At 42.0% G+C, this 26,283-nt stretch overlaps 1 protein-coding gene across 2 annotated transcripts in view; it reads left to right on the forward strand.

Annotated features, from left to right (window-relative positions):
* LOC120029513 (ATP-citrate synthase-like) overlaps positions 1 to 26,283 on the forward strand; it is a 111,002-nt gene that overhangs the window by 52,582 nt on the left and 32,137 nt on the right. For both annotated transcript variants that reach the window (XM_038974768.1, XM_038974769.1), the window contains exons 15-21: positions 8,426 to 8,594; positions 9,059 to 9,163; positions 9,335 to 9,531; positions 11,709 to 11,790; positions 13,904 to 14,014; positions 25,232 to 25,359; positions 25,748 to 25,841. In XM_038974768.1, the coding sequence (XP_038830696.1) occupies positions 8,426 to 8,594; positions 9,059 to 9,163; positions 9,335 to 9,531; positions 11,709 to 11,790; positions 13,904 to 14,014; positions 25,232 to 25,359; positions 25,748 to 25,841 (886 nt within the window). The remainder of the gene's footprint in view (positions 1 to 8,425; positions 8,595 to 9,058; positions 9,164 to 9,334; positions 9,532 to 11,708; positions 11,791 to 13,903; positions 14,015 to 25,231; positions 25,360 to 25,747; positions 25,842 to 26,283) is intronic.

The following is a 26,283-nucleotide window of genomic DNA, read 5'->3' on the forward strand; positions in this document are numbered from 1 at the left end:
ACAAACTGTCTCTAACCAGAATAGAAAGATTGGGAGGCCCCGGTGCACAACTGAGCAAGAGGTCAAGTACATTAGTGTCTAGTTTGAGAAACAGACGCCTCCACTGGCAGCTTCATTAAATAGTACCCGCAAAAACGTCAACGGTGAAGAGGTGACTCCTGGATGCTGGCCTTCTAGGCAGAGTTCTGGTGAGTTTCTTCCCTGCCCCCTAATTCTGGCAATCCATGAACATGAAGTACCCTAAAGGTTAATAGATGATAGTGTGGCCCAAAAAGATCAGACTACAGCAAATATGGTCAATAAAACCAAAAAAGAGATTAATCATATTTTATCAAGTCTATCTGATGCAACATTTACTAATGTAAATATAAAGAAATCAGAGGGCATGTACAGTTGAAGTCAGAAGTTTACGTACACCTAGGCCAAATACATTTAAACTCGGTTTTTCACAATTCCTGATGTTTAATCCTAGTAAAAATCCCCCCGTCTTAGGTCAGTTAGGATCACCACTTTATTTTAACTTCTCTAGGGTTTGTGGGACGCTAGCGTCACCACACGAAAGCACACCAAACGATTATGTTAGGTCAGAGCCAAGTCACAGAAAGACAGCCATTTTTCCAGCAAAAGAGAGGAGTCACAAAAAGCAGAAATAGAAATAAAATGAATCACTAACCTTTGATCTTCATCAGATGACACTCATAGGACTTCATGTTACACAATACATGTATGTTTTGTTCGGTAAAGTTCATATTTATATCCAAAAATCTGAGTTTACATTGGCGCCTTACGTTCAGAAGTTCCAAAACATCCTTTGATTTTGCAGAGAGCCACATCAATTTACAGGAATACTCATAATAAACATTGCTAAAAGATACAACTGTTATGCATGGAATTTTAGATGCTCTTCTCCTTAACCTCTACTTCCTCAGAAACCCGGGTCCGGGAGCACCCCCACCAGTAAAAAAGCTGACTAGCATAGGCTAGCATAGCGTCACAAGTAAATAGTAGCATCTAAATATCATTAAATCACAAGTCCAAGACACCAGATGAAAGATACACATCTTGGTAATCAAGCCATCATTTCTGATTTTTAAAATGTTTTACAGGGAAGACACAATATGTAAATCTATTAGCTAACCACGTTAGCAAAAGACACCACTTCTATACTCCATCAGCAGCTATCACAAATTCGACCAAATAAAGATATAAATAGCCACTAACCAAGAAACAACCTCATCAGATGACAGTCTGATAACATATTTATTGTATAGCATAGGTTTTGTTAGAAAAATGTGCATATTTCAGGTATAAATCAGAGTTTACTATTGCAGCCCCCATCACAACTCTCACCAAATAACTACAGAGACCATCGTGTATTAGCTAATTACTCATCATAAAACATTTCTTAAAAATACACAGCGTACAGCAGATGAAAGACACAGATCGTGTGAATCCAGACAATATTTCAGATTTTCTAAGTGTCTTACAGCGAAAACACAATATAGCGTTATATTAGTTTACCACATGTGCAAACATCACCCCAGCATTGATTCAAGGCAAAAAGAGCGATAACGTGTAAACCACCAAAATATATACATTTTTTCACTAACCTTCTCAGAATTCTTCAGATGACAGTCCTGTAACATCATATTACACAATGCATATAGAGTTTGTTCGAAAATGTGCATATTTAGCGGCACAATTCGTGGTTATACAATGAGAAAAGTAGCCAAAAGCTCAAGCAATCTGTCCGGCGCCATCTTGGAAAGCCACCTATTCTTATCGAAAACTATTCATAAACTTGACTAAAAAAATACAGGTTGGACAGCAATTGAAAGACAAATTAGTTCTTAATGCAATCGCTGAATTACATTTTTAAAATTAACGTTACTGTGCAATACAGGGTGCAATACAGGGTGCGATAACGCAAGGCTACACTGCAAATAATGGTGTCTTATGCATTTTACTTTTTTCAACAGAACAACGAATTATCAGCATAAATAGTTCCTACTTTTTGATGAACTCCCAACAGAATCTTGGTATAGGTGTCCTTTGTCCAAAAGAATCGTTGCTGGGTTGGAGAATGTTTTCTTCCACGTTGCAATTAGCAGTACACAATGGCATGCGAGAGAGAGAGACCCAACTTCCTACAACGGCAGAAAATGAAATGCCCCGAAAATCGCAATATACTGACATAAACTGATATAAATCGGTTTAAAATAACAAGATTATGATGTCTTTAAAGCCTATATCGAATAAAAACAGAGCCGGATATAACTAGAAGCTAAAACGGGAGCTTCTAAAACGACATTCCAAGGTCCTCGGTGCGTCAGCGCAGAGAATCAAAAGGAAGGACACATCGATTCCAATCAATTTATAGACTTTCTGAACTGCGTAGAGACTCCATTTCAAGGCCCTCTATTCGCTGACACCCAGGGGAAGGCGTATGCAGTGCATCTCAACCAATAGAAGACAGGCAAAGTTATACACAGGTCTGAGAACAGGTTTGGAAAAATCTGCATTCTCAACTCCACATAGGGAAATTGCTCTAAGTCCAGTTCTGTTTCACTTACAGACATAATTCAAACAGTTTTAGAAACTAGAGTGTTTTCTATCCAATACTAATAATAATATGCATATTGTACGAGCAAGAATTGAGTACGAGGCAGTTTAATTTGGGAACACCAAGAAAAAAATAGTGCTAACAGTGCTCCCCCTATTGACAAGAAGTTATCAACTTCTCTAGGGTAGGGGGTAGCATTTGGAATTTTGGATGAAAAGCACGCCCAAATTAAACTGCCTGCTTCTCGGGCCCAGAAGATGTGCATGTTATGCATATAACTGGTAGATTTGGATAGAAAACACTCTAAAGTTTCCAAAACTGTTAAAATAGTGTCTGTGAGTATAACAGAACTGATTTGAGAAAAATCAATTCGGAAAGTAGTTTTTGTTTGTGGTTTTGTAGTTTTCTATTCAATGCCATTACAGTATCCATTGACTTAGGACTCAACTTGCAGTTCCTATGCCTTCCACTAGATGTCAACAGTCTTTAGAAATTGCTTCAGGCTTGTATTATGAAAAATTAGGAAGTAAGAGCAGTCTGAATGAGTGGACCCTAAAGTGTCACAGAGCTTTTTCATGCGCGAGACCGAGAGAGTGCCTTTCTTGTTTACATTTTATATTGACAACGTTATTGTCCGGTTGAAATATTATCGATTATTTAGGCTAAAAACAACCGGAGGATTGAATATAAACATCGTTAAACATGTTTCTATGAACTTTGCGGATACAATTAGGATTTTTTTGTCTGCCTGCTTTGACTGCGTTTGAGCCTGTGGATTACTGAAGAAAACGCGCAAAAAAATGGAGGTTTTTGGATATAAAGAGACTTTATCGAACAAAAGGAACATTTATTGAGTAAATGAATGTCTGCTGAGTGCAACCATATGAAGATCATCAAAGGTAAGGGATTAATTTTATCTCTATTTCTGACTTGTGTAACTGTTCTACTTGGCTGGTTACTGTTTGTATTGATATGTCCTCTGGGCTATGTTCTCAAATAATCGTAAGGTATGCTTTCGCCGTAAAGCATTTTTTAAATCTGACACCGTGGTTGGATTCACAAGAAGTTCATCTTTAAACCTATGTAAAATATGTTTTGTTTTCTGAATTTTTATAATGAGTATTTCTGTATTTGAATTTGGTGCCCAGCAGTTTCACTGGCTGTTGAAGAGGTGGGACGCTAACGTCTCACGTACCCAAGAGAGGTTAATGCAACCGCTGTGTCAGATTTCAAAAAAGCTTTACGGAAAAAGCAAACCATGCAATAATCTGAGTCGGCGCTCAGAGCCCAATCAAGACACAAATATATCCGCCATATTTTTCAGTCAACAGAAGTCAGAAATATCATTATAAACATTCACTTACCTTTGATGATCTTCATCAGAATGCACTTCCAGGAATCCCAGTTCCACAAGAAATGTTTGTTTTGTTCGATAATGTCCATCATTTATGTCTAAATTCCTCCTTGTTGTTCTAGCATTCAGTACACTTTCCAAACTCACGACGCGCGGGCAAGTCCATCAAAGTACGGACGAAAAGTTTAAAAAGTTATATTACAGTCCGTAAAAACATGACAAACGAAGTATTGAATCAATCTTTAGGATGTTTTTGACATAATTCTTCAATAATGTTCCAACCGGATAACTCCTTTGTCTTCAGAAAACCAAATGGAACGGGAGCAAACTCTCATGTGAACGCACATGGTCAGAGCATGGGCAGCTTGTGGCTGCTGGCAGACCTCTGACTCATTCCACTCTCATTCGCCCCCATTCGCCGATGAGAATGGGGATGTGCTCTATCCTCCTTTTCCTGTAGTCCACAATCATCTCCTTTGTCTTGATCATGTTGAGGGAGAGGTTGTTGTCCTGGCACCACACGGCCAGGTCTCTGACCTCCTCCCTATAGGCTGTCTCATCGTTGTCGGTGATCAGGCCTATCAAATCAACATTTATTGGTCACTTACACGTACGTGTTCAGCAGATGTTATTGTGGGTGTAGCGAAATGCTTGTACCACTGTTGTCATCAGCAAACTTAATGATGTTGGGGGAGTCGTGCCTGCTCAGTACAGGAGGGTACTGAGCACGCACCCCTGAGGGGCCCCCATGTTGAGGATCAGAGGGGCGGATGTGGCGTTACCTACCTTTACCACCTGGGGGCTGCCCGTCAGGACGTCCAGGATCCAGTTGCAGAGGTGTTTAGTCCCACGGTCCTTAGCTTAGTGATGAGCTTTGAGGGCACTATGTTGTCAATGAATAGCATATATGTGTTCCTTTTGTCCAGGTAGGAAAGGGCAGTGTGGAGTGCAATAGAGATTACATCATCGGTGGAGCTGTTGTGGTGGTATGCAAATTGGAGTGGGTCTTGGGTTTCTGGGTTGATGGTGTTTATGTGGGCTATGACCAGCCTTTCAAAGCACTTCATGGCTACAGACGTGAGTGATACGGGTCGGTAGTCATTTAGACATGTTACCTTCGTGTTCTTGGGCACAGGGACAATGGTGGTCTGCTTGAAACATGTTGGTATTACAGACTCCGACAGGGAGAGGTTGAAAATGTTGCTCAGCGCATGCTCGGAGTACGCGTCCTGGTAATCTATCTGGCCCTGCGGCCTTGTGAATGTTGACCTGTTTAAAGGTCTTACTCACATCGGTTACGGAGAGCGTGTTCACACAGTCATCCGGAACAGCTGATGCTCTCATGCATGTTTCAGTGTTACTTGCCTCGAAGCAAGCATAGAAGTAATTTAGCTTGTCTGGTTGGCTCGTGTCACTGGGCAGCTCGTGACTGTGCTTCCCATTGTAGTCTGTAATAGTTTGCAAGCCCTGCCACATCCGACGAGTGTCGGAGCCAGTGTAGTATGATTTCGTCCTGTATTGACACTTTGTCTGTTTGATGGTTCGTCGGAGGGCATAGCGGGATTTCTTATGAGTCCCGCTCCTTGAAAGAGAGGCAGCTCTACCCTTTAGCTTTGTGCTGATGTTGCCTGTAATCCATGGCTTCTGGTTGGGGTATGTACGTACAGTCACTGTGTGGATGACGTCATCGATGCACTTATTGATGAAGCCAGTGACCGATGTGGTGTACTCCTCAATGCCATCGGAAGAATCACTGAATATATTCCAGTCTGTGCTTACAAAACAGTCCTGTAGCTTAGTATCTGCTTCATCTAACCACTGTTTTATTGACTGAGTCACTGGTGATTTCTTGATTTAGTTTTTGATTGTAAGCAGGAATCAGGAGGAGAGAATTGTGGTCAGATTTGCCAAATGGAGGGCGAGGGAAAGCTTTGTATGCGTCTGTGTGTGTGGAGTAAAGGTGGTCTAGAGTTTTTTTTATTTTTTTTATTATTTTTTTCTCCTCCCCCCTCTGGTTGCACATTTAACATGCTGGTAGAAATTTGGTGAAACGGATTTAAGTTTCCGTACATTAAAGTCCCCGGCCTCTACGAGAGCCGCCTCTGGATGAGCGTTTTCCTGTTTGCTTATGGCGGAATGTAGCTCATTGAGTGCGGTCTTAGTGCCAGCATCGGTTTGTGGTGGTAAATAGACAGCTTCGAAGAATATAGATGGAAACTCTCTTCGTAAATAGTGTGGTCTTCAGCTTATCATGAGATACTCTACCTCAGGCTACCAAAACCTTGAGACTTCCTTAGATATCGTGCACCAAGATTTCGTGCTTCTCAGCTAAAATTGTTATATAGATTTCTTGCAACCAACAAAATTTTGAATATTTGAGGCATGAAATCATCGAAGCTCTGCAGATTTTGTTGTGAGGATACAGAATCAATAGACCATTTATTTTGGTATTGCCCTCAGGTAGCCTGTTTCTGGTCTCAGGTTCAGGAATGGCTGAAAATGTATAGCATTGATCTAAAATTGACCATAGAAATAGTACTGTTAGGAGATCTGGAGAGACCAGGTCAGTCAATTACTAATACTCTTATTAAAAGTATTTATCTTCAACTCGCAATCTGTGGATTCTATTCGATTAGATTAGAAATTGTACGTCGCATAGTTGAAAGATAGAAAGTTGCGTAGAAATCCGAAGTGGGTGGCCAGCAGAGATGGATGGGATGGGCTGAGGGTTGGTATGTGGAATTGGAGACAAGTGGGAGTGGAGTTGCTGTGTCAGAGAGAGAATGATGGTCAAAGATAAAAGGGGGAAAAAGTATGCAATCTAGCTGCAGTTGAATTCGTTTGACTTTTCTTTGTATATATCCATACAAATTATGCCAGATTTTGACCGGCTGAGAAACGCTGCCTGCCTGTCTGGTTCCGACTCCCAAGCCCTATTGAAACAATGTTGCAAATGTCAGAGAGACAGCAAGGTTTATACAAATTAGAGCCAAGGATGAATAGATTTAGCAAACGGTATTCATCAAGCTAGCCAGCTAGTTAAACGTACAAAAAAACGAACTAAAACACAAAAGGGATATAGCTAGCTTGTGAATTAGCCTGTTTGTCCCATTGACTTAGCATGGCTTTCAGGTAGCAAGCTAATCGATTAGCATGCGCACCACTGTGGATATTTTCGGCAGTTGAACATTACAAACTGAACACTGTATGTAATGGTAGGTATGTGTGTATGTGTGTGTGTAACATATAATGATAAAATATTATAGTGAAGCCACATATGAGATGGGCAACATTTCACTCCAACATAGGTGTTGATTTTCTCTCAATTAGCTCAAAAACGGTCGGCATGTTTCTGCGCTCTGATTGGAGGATTCCTAAAAATTGCCCACTAGGTGGCACTGCCGATCGGGATTCCCCAGATAATAAAAAGCTGCTCATTTTCAATATCAAATAGTTGCAGTAACCACTGCTGGGCTGGCAACATTGTGTGGCAATATCACCCCCCAAAAATTGTCATGGCCTTTATTATCTGGGGAAACTTGATCGGCAGCGCCACCTAGTGTGCAATTTGTAGGAATCCTCCAATCAGAGTGGAGATAATGGTCATGCTATTCCAAAGTATGGCCGCTATTTTTGAGCTGAAGCAAGAGAGAATCTAATCCTATGTTTGAGTGAAATGTTGGCCATTCACGTCTCGTGGCTTTAATACAATTTTTTATCATGATACGTTAATACATAGTACCAGTCAAAAGTTGACACACACCTACTCATTGCAGGGTTTTTCTTTATTTCTATTTTCTACATTGTAGAATAATAGTGAAGACATAAACTATGGAATAACACACATGGAATCATGTAGTAACCAAAAAAGTGTTAAATCAAAATATATTTGAGATTCATCAAAGTAGTCTCCCGGGTGGCGCAGTGGTCTAGGGCACTGCATCGCAGTGCTATCTGCGCCACCAGAGTCTCTGGGTTCACGCCCAGTCTCTGTCGCAGCCGGCCGCAACCGGGAGGTCCGTGGGGCGACGCACAATTGGCATAGCGTCGTCTGGGTTAGGGGTTAGGGAGGGATTGGCCGGTAGGGATATCCTTGTCTCAGTATGTAAAAAATGTAATAAAATGTATGCACTCTACTGTAAGTCGCTCTGGATAAGAGCATCTGCTAAATGACTAAAAATGTAAATGTAAAAATGTAGTCACCCTTTGCCTTTTATGACAGCTTGGCGTTCTCTCAAACAGCTTCAGCTGGAATGCTTTTCCAACCGTTTTGAAGGAGTTCCTACGTGTATTCTTGTCACATCTCCCGCATCAACCAGACTAATTACTAATGCACTTGGTAATCCATCTTTGTTTCCAAATCCAAAATGGACTCTAATGAACTGAAAGAATATATCCTTAGAATACTAATTGTTAATCCAGTTGAAGTAATTTGAATAATAATGTTTGTGATCAGACTGGTAATAATTGGTGTGTTTATTAATGTAGCTATGTGTGACTGTTCTCAGCGGGGATCACAAGCAGAAGTTCTACTGGGGCCACAAGGAGATCCTGATTCCTGTTTATAAGAACATGGCCGACGCCATGAAAAAGCACCCCGAAGTGGACGTGCTTATAAGCTTTGCCTCGCTACGCTCCGCCTTTGACAGCACCATGGAAACCATGCAGTACTCACAGGTACGGCTTATTTTGTTCAATGTTTCTATTTATTAAGCTTTTTCTCAAGTTATGGCTTCCCTTGTCGGCGATAGGCTGGGGGGTAGCCTTATAATGAAAAATATAGTCAAACTCCACATCCAAGGATATACATGTGTATCGATGGTTCTTGTAGAAGCTAACGTAGCCTTGCAGAGTTATATCACCTACTCTGACACAGGAAGTAACTGTCAATCTTCAACCATAATAGCTGAGGTTTTCTAGTTTATTGGTACTGACTGTTAACGTAGATTTGCTGGTGGTGAGTAAGGTTAATATTAACAACACTAATTTGACGTAAAAGGTGCATAAATACTATTAGCAAAATAGAAAGCTGTTTATGGCCAATGTCTTAGACCAAGCAGTTATGTCCCTTATCATTCAAGGACATGTTGACCTTACTTGTTCGAATGATCTTAATAATGAATTTACTTTTGTTACTCCAGATCCACACCATTGCCATCATAGCTGAGGGCATCCCTGAAGCCCAGACAAGGAAGCTGATCAAGAGGGCAGATGAGAACGGCGTCACAATCATCGGCCCAGCCACGGTAAGCACTTCACTAATAACATGCGATATTGAAACAGAATATGGCTGCATTTTACTGTTTGTGAGCATTAACATGTGTGTTTGTCATTGTGTCTCACTGACATCGCTGGTCCCTGAAGAGAGCATAACAACCCATGCCTAACCTCATCACTCCTCTATGTGTTCTAACCAGGTGGGAGGCATCAAACCCGGCTGCTTCAAGATCGGGAACACGGGCGGAATGCTGGACAACATCTTGGCCTCCAATCTGTACCGGCCAGGCAGCGTGGCCTACGTGTCTCGCTCAGGAGGCATGTCCAACGAGCTCAACAACATCGTCTCCCACACTACAGATGGCGTCTACGAGGGCGTGGCCATCGGAGGTGACCGGTGAGGAAGATTAGGAAGAGGAGAGGTCAGAGGGCAAATGGCGAACTAGAGAATCCAGTCCAATAGGGATGAAGGGATCCACTTTATTTCACTGGAGCTATCATTCAGGGCATGTATTCTCAAAGCATCTCAGAGCAGGAGTACTGATCTACGATAGGTTTTGCCTTTAAAATGATAATGATTTAGGTGGGACCTGATCCTAGATCAGCACTCCTACTCTGAGAAGCTTTGTCAATAGAAGCCAAAGTTTTTACTATAATAGTAAGGTGGTTATGTAATCAAATTGTATTTGTCACATACACATGATTAGCAGATGTTAATGCGAGTGTAGTGAAATGCTTGTGCTTCTAGTTCTGACAATGCAGTAATAACCAACGAGTATTCTAACCTAACAATTTCACAACAGCTACCTTATACACACAAGTATAAAGGAATGAAGAATATGTACATAAAAATATATGAATGAGTGATGGTACAGAACGGCATAGGCAAGATGCAGTAGATGGTATCGAGTACAGTATACACATATGAGATGAGTAATGTAGGGTATGTAAACATTATATTAAGTGGCATTGTTTAAAGTGGCTAGTGATACATGTTTTACATTATTAAAGTGGCTAGAGTTGAGTCAGTATGTTGGCAGCAGCCACTCAATGTTAGTGGTGGCTGTTTAACAGTCCGATGGCCTTGAGATAGAAGCTGTTTTTCAGTCTCTCGGTCCCTGTACTGCACCTGTACTGACCTCGCCTTCTGGATGATAGCGGGGTGAACAGGCAGTGGCTCAGGTGGTTGTTGTCCTTGATGATCTTTATGGCCTTCCTGTGACATCGGGTGGTGTACGTGTCCTGGAGGGCGGGTAGTTTGTCCCCGGTGATGCGTTGTGCAGACCTCACTACCATCAGAAGAGCCTAACGGTTGTGGGCGGAGCAGTTGCCGTACCAGGCGGTGATACAGCCCGACAGGATGCTCTTGATTGTGCATCTGCAGAAGCTTGAGTGCTTTTGGTGACAAGCCGAATTTCTTCAGCCTCCTGAGGTTGAAGAGGCGCTGCTGCTCCTTCTTCACAACGCTGTCTGTGTGGGTGGACCAATTCAGTTTGTCCGTGATGTGTACGCCGAGGAACTTAAAACTTACTACCCTCTAAACTACTGTCCCGTCGATGTGGATAGGGGGGTACTCCCTCTGCTGTTTCCTGAAGTCCACAATCATCTCCTTTGTTTTGTTGTCATTGAGTGTGAGGTTATTTTCCTGACACCACACTCCGAGGGCCCTCACCTCCTCCCTGTAGGCCGTCTCGTCGTTGTTGGTAATCAAGCCTACCACTGTAGTGTCGTCTGCAAACTTGATGATTGAGTTGGAGGCGTGCATGGCCACGCAGTCGTGGGTGAACAGGGAGTACAGGAGAGGGCTCAGAACGCACCCATGTTGTTACCTACCCTCACCACCTGGGGGCGGCCCGTCAGGAAGTCCAGTACCCAGTTGCACAGGGCGGGGTCGAGACCCAGGGTCTCGAGCTTGATGACGAGTTTGGAGGGTACTATGGTGTTAAATGCTGAGCTGTAGTCGATGAACAGCATTCTCACATAGGTATTCCTCTTGTCCAGATGGGTTAGGGCTGTGTGGTTGCGATTGCATCGTCTGTGGACCTATTGGAGCGGTAAGCAAATTGGAGTGGGTCTAGGGTGTTAGGTAGGGTGGAGGTGATATGGTCCTTGACTAGTCTCTCAAAGCGCTTCATGATGACGGAAGTGAGTGCTACGGGACGGAAGTTGTTTAGCTCAGTTACCTTAGCTTTCTTGGGAACAGAAACAATGGTGGCCCTCTTGAAGCATTTGGGAACAGCAGATTGGGATAAGGAATGATTGAATATGTCCGTAAACACACCAGCCAGCTGGTCTGCGCATGCTCTGAGGACGCGGCTGGGGATGCCGTCTGGGCCTGCAGCCTTGCGAGGGTTAACACGTTTAAATGTTTTACTCACGTCGGCTGCAGTGAAGGAGAGTCCAGGTTTTGGTAGCGGGCCGTGTCAGTGGCACTGTATTGTCCTCAAAGCGAGCAAAGAAGTTGTTTAGTCTGTCTGGGAGCAAGACATCCTGGTCTCGATGATAATCTAATAACTTCTACTTTTTCTTTAAAACAAGTTCCTCTACTAAAGCACCATTTGCATTGACCTGTAGGTATCCAGGCTCAACGTTCATGGACCATGTGCTCCGCTACCAGGACACTCCAGAAGTGAAGATGATCGTGATGCTTGGAGAGGTGAGCCTTTTATTGGCACTACCAACTTGTTTTACCAGCGTTGCTTCTAATAGCTGAATAATGTCTTACAGGTCCAGAACAGTCATTCTCATTTTCAGTTAAAATAGCTTTTTGAGGGACTAAAATATCACCCATAATATTTTGGGGGGATAGAAATGCTCAAAATTTGAGAAAAGGTACTTTCTCTTATGGCTAACTACCAGGAAGTTTGAAAAGACAGGTTGAGTTGGGTGGTTGCCTTGACTGACAGCTCTTTGCAAGGCCTATGTCGATGCAGTGAGTCAAATGCTGACAGTAAAATCGTCTCAAGCAAATTTGGTGATACACAAAGCATCTCAAACAACATTGAAATTGCATCAATAGCCAGGTTTCCATCCAAAATGTTCCTTGCGACATGTACTTTACTCGCAAGCTGTTGGCTAGAGCGCACGTGCCAATACCAGAGTGAGCGCACTCGCTATATAACGCACAGGTTGAAAGTAACATTTCCCAGGACATAAACAGATCTGATATTGGCAGAAAGCTTAAATTCTTGTTCATCTAACTGCACTGTCCAATTTACAGTAGCTATTACAGTGAAATAATACCATGCTATTGTTTGAGGAGAGTGCACAGTTATGAACTTGAAAAGTGATGAATAAACCAATTAGGCACATTTGGGCAGTCTTGATACAACATTTTGAACAGAAATGTAATGGTTCATTGGCTCAGTCTGAAACTTTGCACATACACTGCTACCATCTAGTGGCCAAAATCTAAGTTGTGCCTTGGCTGGAATAATACATTATGGACTTTCTCTTGCATTTCAAAGATGATGGTACAAAAAATACACATGTTTTTTTCTTTATCTTTTACCAGATCTAATGTGTTATTATCCTCCTTTCATTTCACATTTCCACTAACTTCAAAGTGTTTCCTTTCAAATGGTATCAAGAATATGCATATCCTTGCCTCAGGACCTGAGCTACAGGCAGTTAGTTTTGGGTATGTCATTTCAGTTTAAAATTGAAAAAAAGGGGCGGATCCTTATTAATAGTTTGCCACATTTTTTGCAGTATTACCTTTGTGCCTCGTTGCAAACAGGATGCATGTTTTGGGATATTTTTATTCTGTACAGGCGTCCTTCTTTTTACTTTGTCACTTAGGTTAGTATTGTGGAGTAACTATAATGTTGTTGATCCATCCTCAGTTTTCTCCTATCACAGCCATTAAACTCTAACTGTTTTAAAGTCACCATTGGCCTACTGGTGAAATCCTTCCTCTCTGGCAACTTGAGTTAGGAAGGACGCCTGTATCTTTGTAGCGACTGGGTGTATTGATACACAATCCAAAGTGTGTAATTAATAACTTCACCATGCTCAAAGGGATATTCAATGTCTGCTTTATTATTATCCCTGGTCTTTGTGTTTGAAACTCACTGTTCGACTGAGAGACCTTTACAGATAATTGTATGTGTGGGGTACAGAGATCAATTCATCAAAAATCATGTTAAACACTATTATTGCACACAGTGAGTCCATGCAATTTGTGACTTGTTAAGCACATTTTTACTCCTGGACTTATTTGGGCTTGCCATAATTCCCCTTTGATGTTATGACGTATTGGTTGTAGGCCAGTGACAAAAAAATCTCTATTTTAATCCATCTTAAATTCAGGCTGTAGAACATGGAAAAAGTCGAGGGGTGTGAATACTTTCGGAAGGCACTGTATATTAACCACGGCCCTCTGCAAACACGCTTTCTCCGATGTTGGTTACACAGCGGAACTTATAAAATAATGTCATGTTATCATTGGTGTATTAAAATTAGTTAGTGATTTTTTAATTTTATTCTCTTAATAATCCCACTTCCTGAATCCAAGCGTTTGACATGGGGGAGGGTACAGACCAATACATTTATGATCAAACTTGATACTTTTTCATATTTTGATCATCATACTTTGGTATGGTTTCATCCAAATATCATCCAATTTCATGAAACATAATTTACAATGTTTATATTTGAAATATATTTCTATTAGATTTTGTCAATTATCCTCAAGATTTATATCTATTTACAAAATACCCTAAATTAACACCCCCCTCTCTCTCTTCTCTCTCCCTTTCCTTGTGTAGATCGGAGGCACAGAAGAGTATAAGATCTGTCAAGGCATCAAGGACGGCAGGATAACCAAGCCGGTGGTGTGCTGGTGTATAGGAACCTGTGCCACCATGTTCTCCTCGGAGGTCAGTCGGCTGGTTTGGTAATGTGTCTAGGGAGAACTTATCAGGGATTCAAACTCGCCACTTTAAGGTGAATCGTGAATCACGTAGATCGGTAAAAAAAATACGTTTCTGGGAGAGGGGTGGGGTCTGATGAAAGTGAGAGTGTACACCCATTGAGCAATGAGTGCTTCATCCAATATCACGTGTGACAGCTGTGAGCAGCCAACCGCATCCCCTTACCAGCAATTAGCCTAGCCTACTCTGCTGCTTCTCTCTGTCCATTCTTTCTGCGCATCTCCATCAGTTTTAAAATGTTATTTAGCCGTAATGGCGAGCTGGGGTGTGCAGACAGTGATGGGGTTTCTGTTGTTAAATGTGTTTAATTATTGGAGGGGCTCGCAACGCGAGCGAAGAGGTTGCGTAGATTTCATTTCGTCTGTAAGAACCAGCAGGCCAGTCTGACTAGGCTTCGCTGTCACGTAAGCCTCTGAGTGCCACTGCCATAGAGGAGAAGCACAATGACAGTCATACATGCGCCTTTACATAACTGAAAACCACAAGTTTCTCACCCAAACCGCATTCTACCGCAAATTGGTGTACATGTTATGTATTTTTATAAACCATTTCGCAGGCCGTTTTAAACGACTTGTTGGCCAGCTGACAACATGGTACCCAACAAATATGGTAAAATGTCTTCAGTGTTACATATATTTTTTTAAATAAGATCATCCTTGAGAACTAACACCAAAAGAAAAACTAGACAGTCAGGGAGAATATAAAATAAATAAAACATGTTACTCAGATGGTATAAGATCACGGCTAAGCCATGACAAAATGTGTAGAATTGCAGGAAATTAGCTTTAAAACTGCAAATTTTCTCTAAGCCGCATGGCAAAATGTAAAGAATTGCAGAAAATATACATTAAAACACTAAAATCTAGTCCCTGCGGCCAAGAGGAGGACCTCTAAAATTTGCGGTCAGAGACCATTGGCCAAAGGCACTACCACTCGGTATAGAGAAAAAATTGAAAAATAAAACATGTAATATTAGATACACAATATGTGTTTCTCCCCATTCACTGGACCACCTTCTCTGTGAGTAGCTATCTAACAGTTCTTTGTGGCTAGCTAGCTAGCCAGTTAGCCCTAGTGACTTAACCATTCACTGAACCTTCTTCCAGCCAGGGCAATGGCAATAGAGAAGATACAAGATATGCATAAGTAAACATTTTACTTCAGAACTATCAGCTAGCTATATGTGAATTGTAATAATGTAGCTAAACATAATTTTTAATATTGTAGTCAGGCAACATAGTAATTTGCAAGTCAGATTGTATTTTCTCTCACTTCAGCTCAAATAATGGCCACCTTTTTTGATTTCAAGAAATGCTGTGTAATTTTTTACGTGGTTGTCATTTATTTGCATACTGTCCATTGAAGCTTGCATCGATGCATGCTTAGAAATATGTACAAACTGAGTACGCATTCAAGAAGTGCCCTCCGTGCTATGTTTCGCATACTTTGAATTAGACGCATACTCCCACCCTCCTGTGCTATCATTTGCGTGCTTGGAGCACGGTAATACGCATTTTAAGAACTACCCAATGAGTAATGATAACTTGGCTATATACAAGGGGTACCAGTACTGAGTCGATGTGCAGGGTTACCAGGTAATTGAGGTAAATACACTGCTCAAAAAAATAAAGGGAACACTTAAACAACACAATGTAACTCCAAGTCAATCACACTTCTGTGAAATCAAACTGTCCACTTAGGAAGCAACACTGATTGACAATAAATTTCACATGTTGTTGTGCAAATGGAATAGACAAAAGGTGGAAATTATAGGCAATTAGCAAGACACCCCCAATAAAGGAGTGATTCTGCAGGTGGTGACCACAGACCACTTCTCAGTTCCTATGCTTCCTGGCTGATGTTTTGGTCACTTTTGAATGCTGGCGGTGCTCTCACTCTAGTGGTAGCATGAGACGCAGTCTACAACCCACACAAGTGGCTCAGGTAGTGCAGCTCATCCAGGATGGCACATCAAAGCGAGCTGTGGCAAGAAGGTTTGCTGTGTCTGTCAGCGTAGTGTCCAGAGCATGGAGGCACTACCAGGAGACAGGCCAGTACATCAGGAGATGTGGAGGAGGCCGTAGGAGGGCAACAACCCAGCAGCAGGACCGCTACCTCCGCCTTTGAGCAGGAGGAGCACTGCCAGAGCCCTGCAAAATGACCTCCAGCAGGCCACAAATGTGCATGTGTCAGCATATGGTCTCACGAGGGCTCTGAGGATCTCATCTCGGTACCTAATGGCAGTCAGGCTACCTCTGGCGAGCACATGGAGGGCTGTGCGGCCCCACAAAGAAATGCCACCCCACACCATGATTGACCCACCGCCAAACCGGTCATGCTGGAGGATGTTGCAGGCAACAGAACGTTCTCCACGGCGTCTCCAGACTCTGTCACATGTGCTCATGTGCTCAGTGTGAACCTGCTTTCATCTGTGAAGAGCACAGGGCGCCAGTGGCGAATTTGCCAATATTGGTGTTCTCTGGCAAATGCCAAACGTCCTGCACGGTGTTGGGCTGTAAGCACAACCTCCACCTGTGGACGTCGGGCCCTCATACCACCCTCATGGAGTCTGTTTCTGACCGTTTGAGCAGACATATGCACATTTGTGACCTGCTGGAGGTCATTTTGCAGGGCTCTGGCAGTGCTCCTCCTGCTCAAAGGCGGAGGTAGCGGTCCTGCTGCTGGGTTGTTGCCCTCCTACGGCCTCCTCCACGTCTCCTGATGTACTGGCCTGTCTCCTGGTAGCGCCTCCATGCTCTGGACACTACACTGACAGACACAGCAAACCTTCTTGCCACAGCTCGCTTTGATGTGCCATCCTGGATGAGCTGCACTACCTGAGCCACTTGTGTGGGTTGTAGACTGCGTCTCATGCTACCACTAGAGTGAGAGCACCGCCAGCATTCAAAAGTGACCAAAACATCAGCCAGGAAGCATAGGAACTGAGAAGTGGTCTGTGGTCACCACCTGCAGAATCACTCCTTTATTGGGGGTGTCTTGCTAATTGCCTATAATTTCCACCTTTTGTCTATTCCATTTGCACAACAGCATGTGAAATTTATTGTCAATCAGTGTTGCTTCCTAAGTGGACAGTTTGATTTCACAGAAGTGTGATTGACTTGGAGTTACATTGCGTTGTTTAAGTGTTCCCTTTATTTTTTTGAGCAGTGTATGTACATATAACTAGGGATTTTTCCCAGTGAACTAAAACGTGCAAGGGTAAAAATGGAATATGCTGGATCATGGAAACTATCGGCCTGTCTCATTCCATCGAAGGTCATGGAAAAGATTATGTTCGAGCAGATTTACATTTATATTTCCTTACATAACCTACTATATGAGCTCAAATCTGGCTTTTGGAAATCCCATTCCACCGACACTTGCCTAGTATATGTTAGATCTCCAAAAGGCATTTGATACAGTGCATCATGAGATTCTGTTTTTAAAACTAAGCCATGGGCTTTAACAACTTAGCTATGAAATGGGTTAGCTCTTATCTGTAAGGATGAAAACTAATGGTGGATGGGACCTGGTCTAAACCCCAAACCTTTAACTGGGGGGGGTAACCCAAGGGAGTGTGCTGGGTACACTTTGTTGTATATAAATTATTTGAAATCTGCCTGTACATGTGACCTTTTCCTATTTTTAGATGATTCTGCACTGTTGGTTTCCCACAAAGACAACAATGTGGTTGAAAGCCCTCAGTGCTGAACTTCTGAATGTCAGTAAATGACTATCATACTCTTGCGCAGACATTTAGAAACGAAACATGACAATTAGAAAAATAAGCCACGTGAGTTTTTTGAGCGAGAATGAAGACGACTTTTGAGTAGTAAGACATGTATAAAAGCAACAGATACCATTAATAAGAAGGGGCTAGAAGCGTCTTATATGGTGAGCTACCGGTGGCTAGGACAGGCAAGCCCCATACAATTGTGGAGGACTTAATTCTTCCTGCTGCCACGGATATGGCTGGGACAATTCTGGAGAAAACGCCTAAAAAAACTATACAGACAGACTTCATCAATCAACACTGTTTCACAACGCGTCAGTGAAATGGCAGGAGATGTTTATAAAAAAAAAAAAAAAAAAAAAAAAAAAAAATAAGACTACTTTGCGTACAAGCCAGTGAATTATACAGTTGAAGTCGGAAGTTTACATACACCTTAGCCAAACACATTTAAACTCAGTTTTTCACAATTCCTGACGTTTAATCCAAGTAAAAATTCCCTGTTTTAAATCAGTTATGATCACCACTTTATTTTAAGAATGTGAAATGTCAGAATAATAGTAGAATGATTTATTTCAGCTTTTATTTCTTTCATCACATTCCCAGTGGGTCAGAAGTTTACATACACTCAATTAATATTTGGTAGCATTGCCTTTACATTGTTTAACTTGGGTCAAACATTTCGGGTAGCCTTCCACAAGCTTCCCACAATAAGTTGGGTGAATGTTGTCCCATTCCTCCTGACAGAGCTGGTGTTATCGAGGCAGGTTTGTATGGCCTCCTTGCTCGTATGCGCTTTTTCAGTTCTGCCCACATATTTTCTATAGGCTTGAGGTCAGGGCTTTGTGATGGCCACTCCAATACCTTGACTATGTTCTCCTTAAGCCATTTTGCCACAACTTTGGAAGTATGCTTGGGGTCATTGTCCATTTGGAAGACCCATTTGCCACCAAGCTTTAACTTCCTGACTGATGTCTTGAGATGTTGCTTCAATATATCCACATAATTTTCATTCCTGATGATTTGTGAGGTGCACCAGTCCCTCCTGCAGCAAAGCACCCCCACAACATGATGCTAGCACCCCCGTGCTTCACGTTTGGGATGGTGTTCTTCGGCTTGCAAGCCTCCACCTTTTTCCTCCAAACATAACAATGGTCATTATGGCCAAACAGTTCTATTTTTGTTTCATCAGACCAGAGGACATTTCTCAAAAAAATACTATTTTTGTCCCCATGTGCAAAGCAAACCGTGGTCTGGCTTTTTTAAGGTGGTTTTGGAGCAGTGGCTTCCTTGCTGAGCGGCCTTTCAGGTTATGTCGGATATTAGATACTTTTGTACCTGCTTCCTCCAGCATCTTCACAACGTCCTTTGCTGTTGTTTTGGGATTGATTTGCACTTTTCGCACCAAATTACGTTCATCTCTAGGAGACAGAATGCGTCTCCTTTCTGAGCGGTATGACGGCTGCGTGGTCCCATGGTGTTTGTACAGATGAACATGGTACCTTAAGGCGTTTGGAAATTGCTCTCAAGGATGAACCAGACTTGTGGAGGTCTACAATTTTTTTTATGAGGTCTTGGCTGTTTTTCCCATGATGTCAAGCAAAAAGGCACTGAGTTGGAAGGTCGGCCTTGAAATACATCCACAGGCACACCTCCAATTGACTCAAATTATGTCAATTATCCTATCAGAAGCTTCTAAAGCCATGACATAATTTTCAGGAATTTTCCAAGCTGTTTAAAGGCACAGGAATTGTGATACAGTGAAATAATCTGTAAACAATTGTTGGAAAAATGGCTTGTGTCATGCACAAAGTAGATGTCCTCACCGAATTGCCAAAACTATAGTTTGTTAACATGAAATTTGTGGAGTGGTTGAAAAACACATTTTAATGACTCCTACCTAAGTGCATGTAAACTTCCGACTTCAACTGTATGCGTCAACAGACGTGGCGGGCCTGGCACATGTCCATTATGTTTATTGGGGGTCAATTAAGGAAGGCATCCTCTTCTGCAAACCATTGGAAACCAGGACAACATGAGAGGATATATAAGTACTGGACAGCTTTGTGTCCTGCGGACATGCGGGATACGATACCGGGCTTCAATTCCCTGATGGGGAGGAAAGAGTAGCCTGTCCTTATAAATAAGAATTTGTTCAAAACTGACTTGCCTAGTTAAAGGTTACACTAAGACATAACGTTTCTACACCCTAATTTTCAAATTCTAGTCTAACTAATACCCAAACAGAGTTTCAATGAAAAATGTAAATCTCATTGATTTATCAAGACCAGTCCCCATGCTTCTCTCAGAGCAGTGCGAAACGGTGCCAAAATAGTTGTTGGCTATTGCTTCAAATCCTACTGCTTCTAACTTCAATATGCTCTTTAAATAAGACCTACACCACTTTTAACCTCTCTGGGATATCCGGGACGCAAGCGTCCCACCTCAACAACTGCCAGTGAAATTGCACGGCGCCAAATTCAAAACAACAGATATCCCATAATTAAAATTCCTCAAACATACACAAATTTTACACCACTTTAAAGATAAACTTGTTGTAAATCCAGCCACAGTGTCCGACTTCAAAAAGGCTTTACGACGAAAGCACGCCAAACGATTATGTTAGGTCAGTACCTAGTCACAGAAAAACACAGCCATTTTTCCAGCAAAGAGAAGTCACAAAAAGCAGAAATAGAGAGAAAATTAATCACTAACCTTTGATATTCATCAAATGACACTCATAGGACTTCATGTTACACAATACATGTATGTTTTGTTCGATAAAGTTCATATTTATATCCAAAAATCAGTTTACATTGGCGCGTTATGTTCAGTAGTTCCAAAACATCCGGTGATTTTGCAGAGAGCCACATCAATTTACAGAAATACTCATAATAAACATTGCTAAAAGATACAAGTGTTATGCATGGAATTTTAGATCTACTTCTCCTTAATGCAACCGCTGTGTCAGATTTCAAAAAAGCTTTACCGAGAAAGCACACCGTGCAATAATCTGAGTACAGCGCTCAGACAACAAAACAAGCCATACAGATACCCGCCATGTTGTGGAGTCAACAGAGGTCAGAAATAGCATTTATAAATATTCACTTACCTTTGATCTTCATCAGAATGCACTCCCAGGAATCCCAGTTCCACAAATGTTTGATTTGTTTGATAAAGTCCATAATTTATGTTTAAATACCTTCTTTTTGTTTGCGCGTTTAGTTCACAATCCAAACTCACGAGGCGCGGGCAAGTCCAGGCGAAAGTTCAGACAGTCAATATTACAGTTCATAGAAACATGTCAAACGAAGTATAGAATCAATCTTTCGGATGTTTGTAACATAAATCTTCAATAATGTTTCAACCGGAGAATTCCTTTGTCTGTAGAAATGCGATGGAACGCAGCTAACTGTCACGGGAGCACGCATGATCAGCTCATGCCAGACCCTTGACTCAATCAGCTCTTATTCCCTCATCCTTCACAGTAGAAGCATCAAACAAGGTTCTAAAGACTGTTGCCATCTAGTGGAAGCGCAATATGACCCCATAGATACTGTATATTTGATAGGCTATGACTTGGAAAAACTGATTTCCCACTTCCTGGTTGGATTTTTTCTCAGGTTTTTGTCTGCCATATGAGTTCTGTTTTACTCACAGACATCATTCAAACCATTTTAGAAACTTCAGTGTTCTCTATCCAAATCTACTAATAATATGCATATATTAGCAACTGGGCCTGAGTAGCAGGCAGTTTACTCTGGGCACCTTATTCATCCAAGCTACTCAATACTGCCCCCAGCCATAAGAAGTTAGTGTAAAAAGGCAGTTCTTGAGCATGGGGTGAGACATTGTTGCCAGTTTGTTATTTAGAATGATTTATTTCTGTTTTTAGAGGGAGAAAAACCTACAGTCATCTCATGGATCTCCCAGTCGAGGTCGGCACGGGTATTGAACCAGCATCTGTAGCAACACAGATTGCACAGCGATGCAGTGTCTTAGGCCGTTGCCCCACTCAGGCGCTGGACAACGTGAACGGTCAGGAGTGGCCTACAGTAAAAGCAAAATAATCCTAATAAAATAATTAAAACTTTAGTGTAACAACAGTCATGCACAATTATCAGTTTATATTTAGGTTTATGTTTCCCATTCACTTTCAGCTAGAGACACAGTAGGACCCAAAAGCACAATCAGTGCTCCAACTCCCTCTTGCACTGGTCTGGAGCTATGAAGTGGTGACGCAGGGTACCATACTAAACCACAAATTACCTCTAAATCCCGCAGCGTAAGCTCGCACCTTTTAAAGGAGGAACCACTGTAAGTCTAGGACAAGAATACCGACAACCGCATGACACATTTGTCTATGCGACAACCATGTACGCCTGACGTATCCATTATGAACACAACCAGACTTTCTGTCGATTGACTCTCCAGCAGACGGACCGGTGACCACAGAGAGACAACAAGACATACACTCGTAAATATGTAAATTGCCATTTCTTTTCGAATAAGCTGTCATTCATATAAAGTGTTAGCTGATAACTACACTCATAGACATTTCTGAGTTTCCTGCTCTTGAGCGGTCCACACCCCCTTTCCTTTGTCTACTAAGCCGTCATACCGATTTTAGCCCACTAAGGACAATGTGTTAGTAACCAATATCTACTGTTTGTTTTTTGTATTTCTGTGATAATTTAGTTAGTAAATAATTAAGCCAATTTGTGTATCGCTGATTCATCATTTAGGCTAGGGTTTGTGCAGATATCCATGGGTTTGCGACGTTCAGTAATGAGAACTGATGAGGTAATAATGATACATTAATAGAAGACTAATCGATAAGATATGACAGTATCTGATGAGTCGATTCGGGAAATGGAGACTCTAAACATTTTCCCGTGGTGCCCCAACATCCTAGTTAATTCAAGTTTACCTGATTGGTTTAATTACTCAATAATAATTACATTTACAGAATTGATTTGATAAAATAAGTCTTCACATTTAATGATTGTCCAGACACGACACAGTGCAGTAGGAGAGGGAACGCTCTATGACTTTGGTATTTTTTAGGGCATTCCTCTGACAACGCCTGCTATAGAGGTCCTGGATGTAAGGGAGCGCGACCCGAGTGATGTGCTGGGCTGTACGCACTATCCTCTGTAGTGTCTTGCGGTCGGATGCCAAACGGTTGCCGTAGCAAGTGGTGACACAGCCAGTCAAGATGCTCTCAATGGTACAGCTGTAAAACTTTTTATAGATCGGAGGACCTATGCCAAATCTTTTCAGCCTTCTGAAGTGGAAGAGGCATTGCCGTGCCCTCTTCTTGACTGTGTTGGTGTGTTTGGACCATGATAGATCCTTAGTGATGTGGACACCAAGGAACTTGAAGTTCTCAACCCGCTCCACTACAGCCCCACCAATGTGAATGGGGTGCGTACACTGGCCTCCATTTCCTGTAGTCCACAATCAGCTCCTTTTGTCTTGCTGATGTTGAAGTAGAGGTTGTTGTCCTGGCACCACACTGCCAGCTCTCATTGTCATCGGTGATCAGGCCTACCACAGTTGTGTCGTCGGCAAACTTAATGATGGTGTTAGTTGTGTGTGGCCACACAGCCTTGGGTCAACAGGAAGTACAGGAGGGGACTAAAGCTCACACCCCTGAGGGGCCCCGGTGTTGAGGGTCAGAGTGGCAGATGTGTTGCCTATCCTGTCCCATCAGGAAGTCCAGGATCCAGTTGCAGTGGGAGGTGTTCAGTCCCAGGGTCCTTAGCTTAGTGATGAGCTCAGAGCGCACTAAGCTTTTGAACGCTTAGCTGTAGTCAATGAACAGCATTCTCATGAAGGTGTTCCTTTTGTCCATGTGGGAAAGGGCAGTGTGGAGCGCAATAGAGATTGCATCATCTGTTGATCTGTTGTGGCAGTATGCAAATTTCTGTGAATCCAGGGTATCTGGGATGATGGTGGTGTTGTGAGCATTGACCAGCCTTTCAAAGCATTTCATGGCTACTGATGTGAGTGCTATGGGGCAATAGTAATTTAGTTCTTGGCCACATAAATTATGGTGGTCTGTTTGAAACATGTGCGTGTTACACACTGTATCAGGGAGAGGTTGAAAATGTTGTGGCGAAATCCTGCGATGAGCCTTCACCGTGCGCTGCCACTTTAAGAGTGCAGCAGCAGTGAGGAAGGAGGAAATAAAGATGGCTCTTCCGGCTCTGTGTAGAGTTTCGGTTGACACGGCAGATTTGACTGCACGTGCAACTCTGCAGAAGTCTTGCTTCGTTTCAGCGTGTTTAGTTTATAAAACGTATACGTTTGATCGCCTTTGTTATCGTGCTACTCCTGATGAGTTGGAATTGTTCTATCCTCTGATCACATGGATTACTAGCAACATTGTTGCAAGCTTTTGTCAAACAAACAACCAAGGATTGTCGGACTGGCGAATACACGTTCAAGCCTGGATCCAACCGCTAAGCCAATTTCTCTTTCTAGCTCCTCCAGTGCTTTACACTGAACTAATTGCTCTTTGCGCTGCGCTCCCTTTTATGTTCAGTGCCTTTGGTGAACTAATAATGCACCTCTGGCAAACAGGCTACGCTTTAGTCGGTCTCTTCTGCTGATGTGTGTGTGTCTGGTAGCGGTACAAAAATCATTATCTTCGCCCCTCTCTAACAATACCTCTACAATGTCTGTGAAGACACCTGCCAGCTGGTCACTGTGTACTCTTGAGTATGCGTTATGGTAATCTATCTTGCCCTGCAGCCTTGTGAATGTTAACCTGTTTAAAGTCTTAATAACATTGGCTACATAGAGCATTACTTGCGCAAGGGCACATCGACAGATTTGTTCACCTTTTCTGCTCGGGTATTAGAACCAGCGACCTTTCGGTCTAACTGTCAGGCTACCTGCTGCCCCTTATTGTCCCTAATTGGCTCATTGTCATCGATTATTGTACACAGCCCATCTGTAAATAGCCCATCTAACCAACTACCTACCTCATCCCCATATTTGTTTGTTTTTTTCTGCTCTTTTGCACACCAGTATTTTTACTTTGTCATCCTCATCTGCACATCTATCACTCCAGTGTTAATTGCTAAATTGTAATTACTTCGCCACTATGGCCTATTTATTGCCTTACCTCCTTACTTCATTTTCACACAATGTATACAGATTTTCTATTGTGTTATTGACCGTACGTTTGTTTATCCCATGTGTAACTCTGTTGTTTGTCGCACTGCTTTGCTTTATCTTGGCCAGGTCGCAGATGTAAATGAGTACTTGTTCTCAACTGGCCTACCTGGTTAAATAAAGGTGGAATATTATTATTTTTTTTTAAATATTGACGGGCCATTGAATATTTCAGAACCTAAACCAAACTAAACCTGTATTCTGTCTGGATTGTTTGTAATTGATGAATACAACGATGCCTTCTACAGGTGCAGTTTGGCCATGCTGGAGCCTGTGCTAATCAGGACTTTGAAACGGCAGTGGCTAAGAACCAAGCTCTGAGAGAAGCTGGAGCCTTTGTTCCCAAGAGCTTTGACGAGCTGGGCGACGTCATCAGGTAACTGTCAATCAACACAGATACTGTCACCATGAAGACAGTACCGCTCTGAAGACGGGGTCATCAATTTGAGACTTTAAAGCGCTTCAAACACGCTCAAGATTAAATATAATGAATGAGTTTTGGTTTAATTACATTGAGTAACGTTTTCAGTAGCTTAAAAGGTCAATTCAATTGAGCACTTCAACTCCTTATTATTCTAGCCATCAAATGCATCAATAGCCTAATATCGCACCATCTCTGTGGACCAGTGCTTTGTGCTAGAGAGGTTTGAAAATTGCTGGTTGAGTGTCTTGGTTTCAATTCGGCTTATGCGTCATGAAATTACAAAATTATACAAAAAGTTCTGTCCATGTTAACTTTAATCTGTGCTTCTGGGTTATAACAGGACAGTGTATGATGAACTGGTGGCCAATGGAACCATTGTTCCCGCTCAGGAGGTTCCACCCCCAACAGTGCCAATGGACTACTCCTGGGCAAGGGTAAGAAGACCTAGTATTCTACCTTCAAAATAACTGAATATACCTTCAGAAAGTATTAGTTGTTACACCATGAATTGAAATAGATTAAATTGACCCGTAATAACCCATAATGACAAAGTGAGAAGTAAAAAAAAAAAAAAAACATTTTCCCATGTGTATTTAACATGAAATACATTACTATCTAATTTACATAAGTATTCACACCCCTGAGTCAATACATGTTAAAAATCACCTTTGGCATCAATTACAGCTGAGTATTTCTGGGTAAATCTCTTAAGAGATTTTCACACCTGGATTGTAGAATATTTGCTCATTATTCTTTAACAAATTCTTCAAGCTCTGTCAAATTGGTTTGTTGATCATTGTTAGACAATCATTTTCAAGTCTTGCCATAGATTTTCAAGCAAATTTAAGTCAAAACTGTAACTTGGCCGCTCAGGAA

This window comes from Salvelinus namaycush, chromosome 35, assembly GCF_016432855.1.
Source record: "Salvelinus namaycush isolate Seneca chromosome 35, SaNama_1.0, whole genome shotgun sequence".
In the NCBI taxonomy this organism is placed as follows: domain Eukaryota; kingdom Metazoa; phylum Chordata; class Actinopteri; order Salmoniformes; family Salmonidae; genus Salvelinus; species Salvelinus namaycush.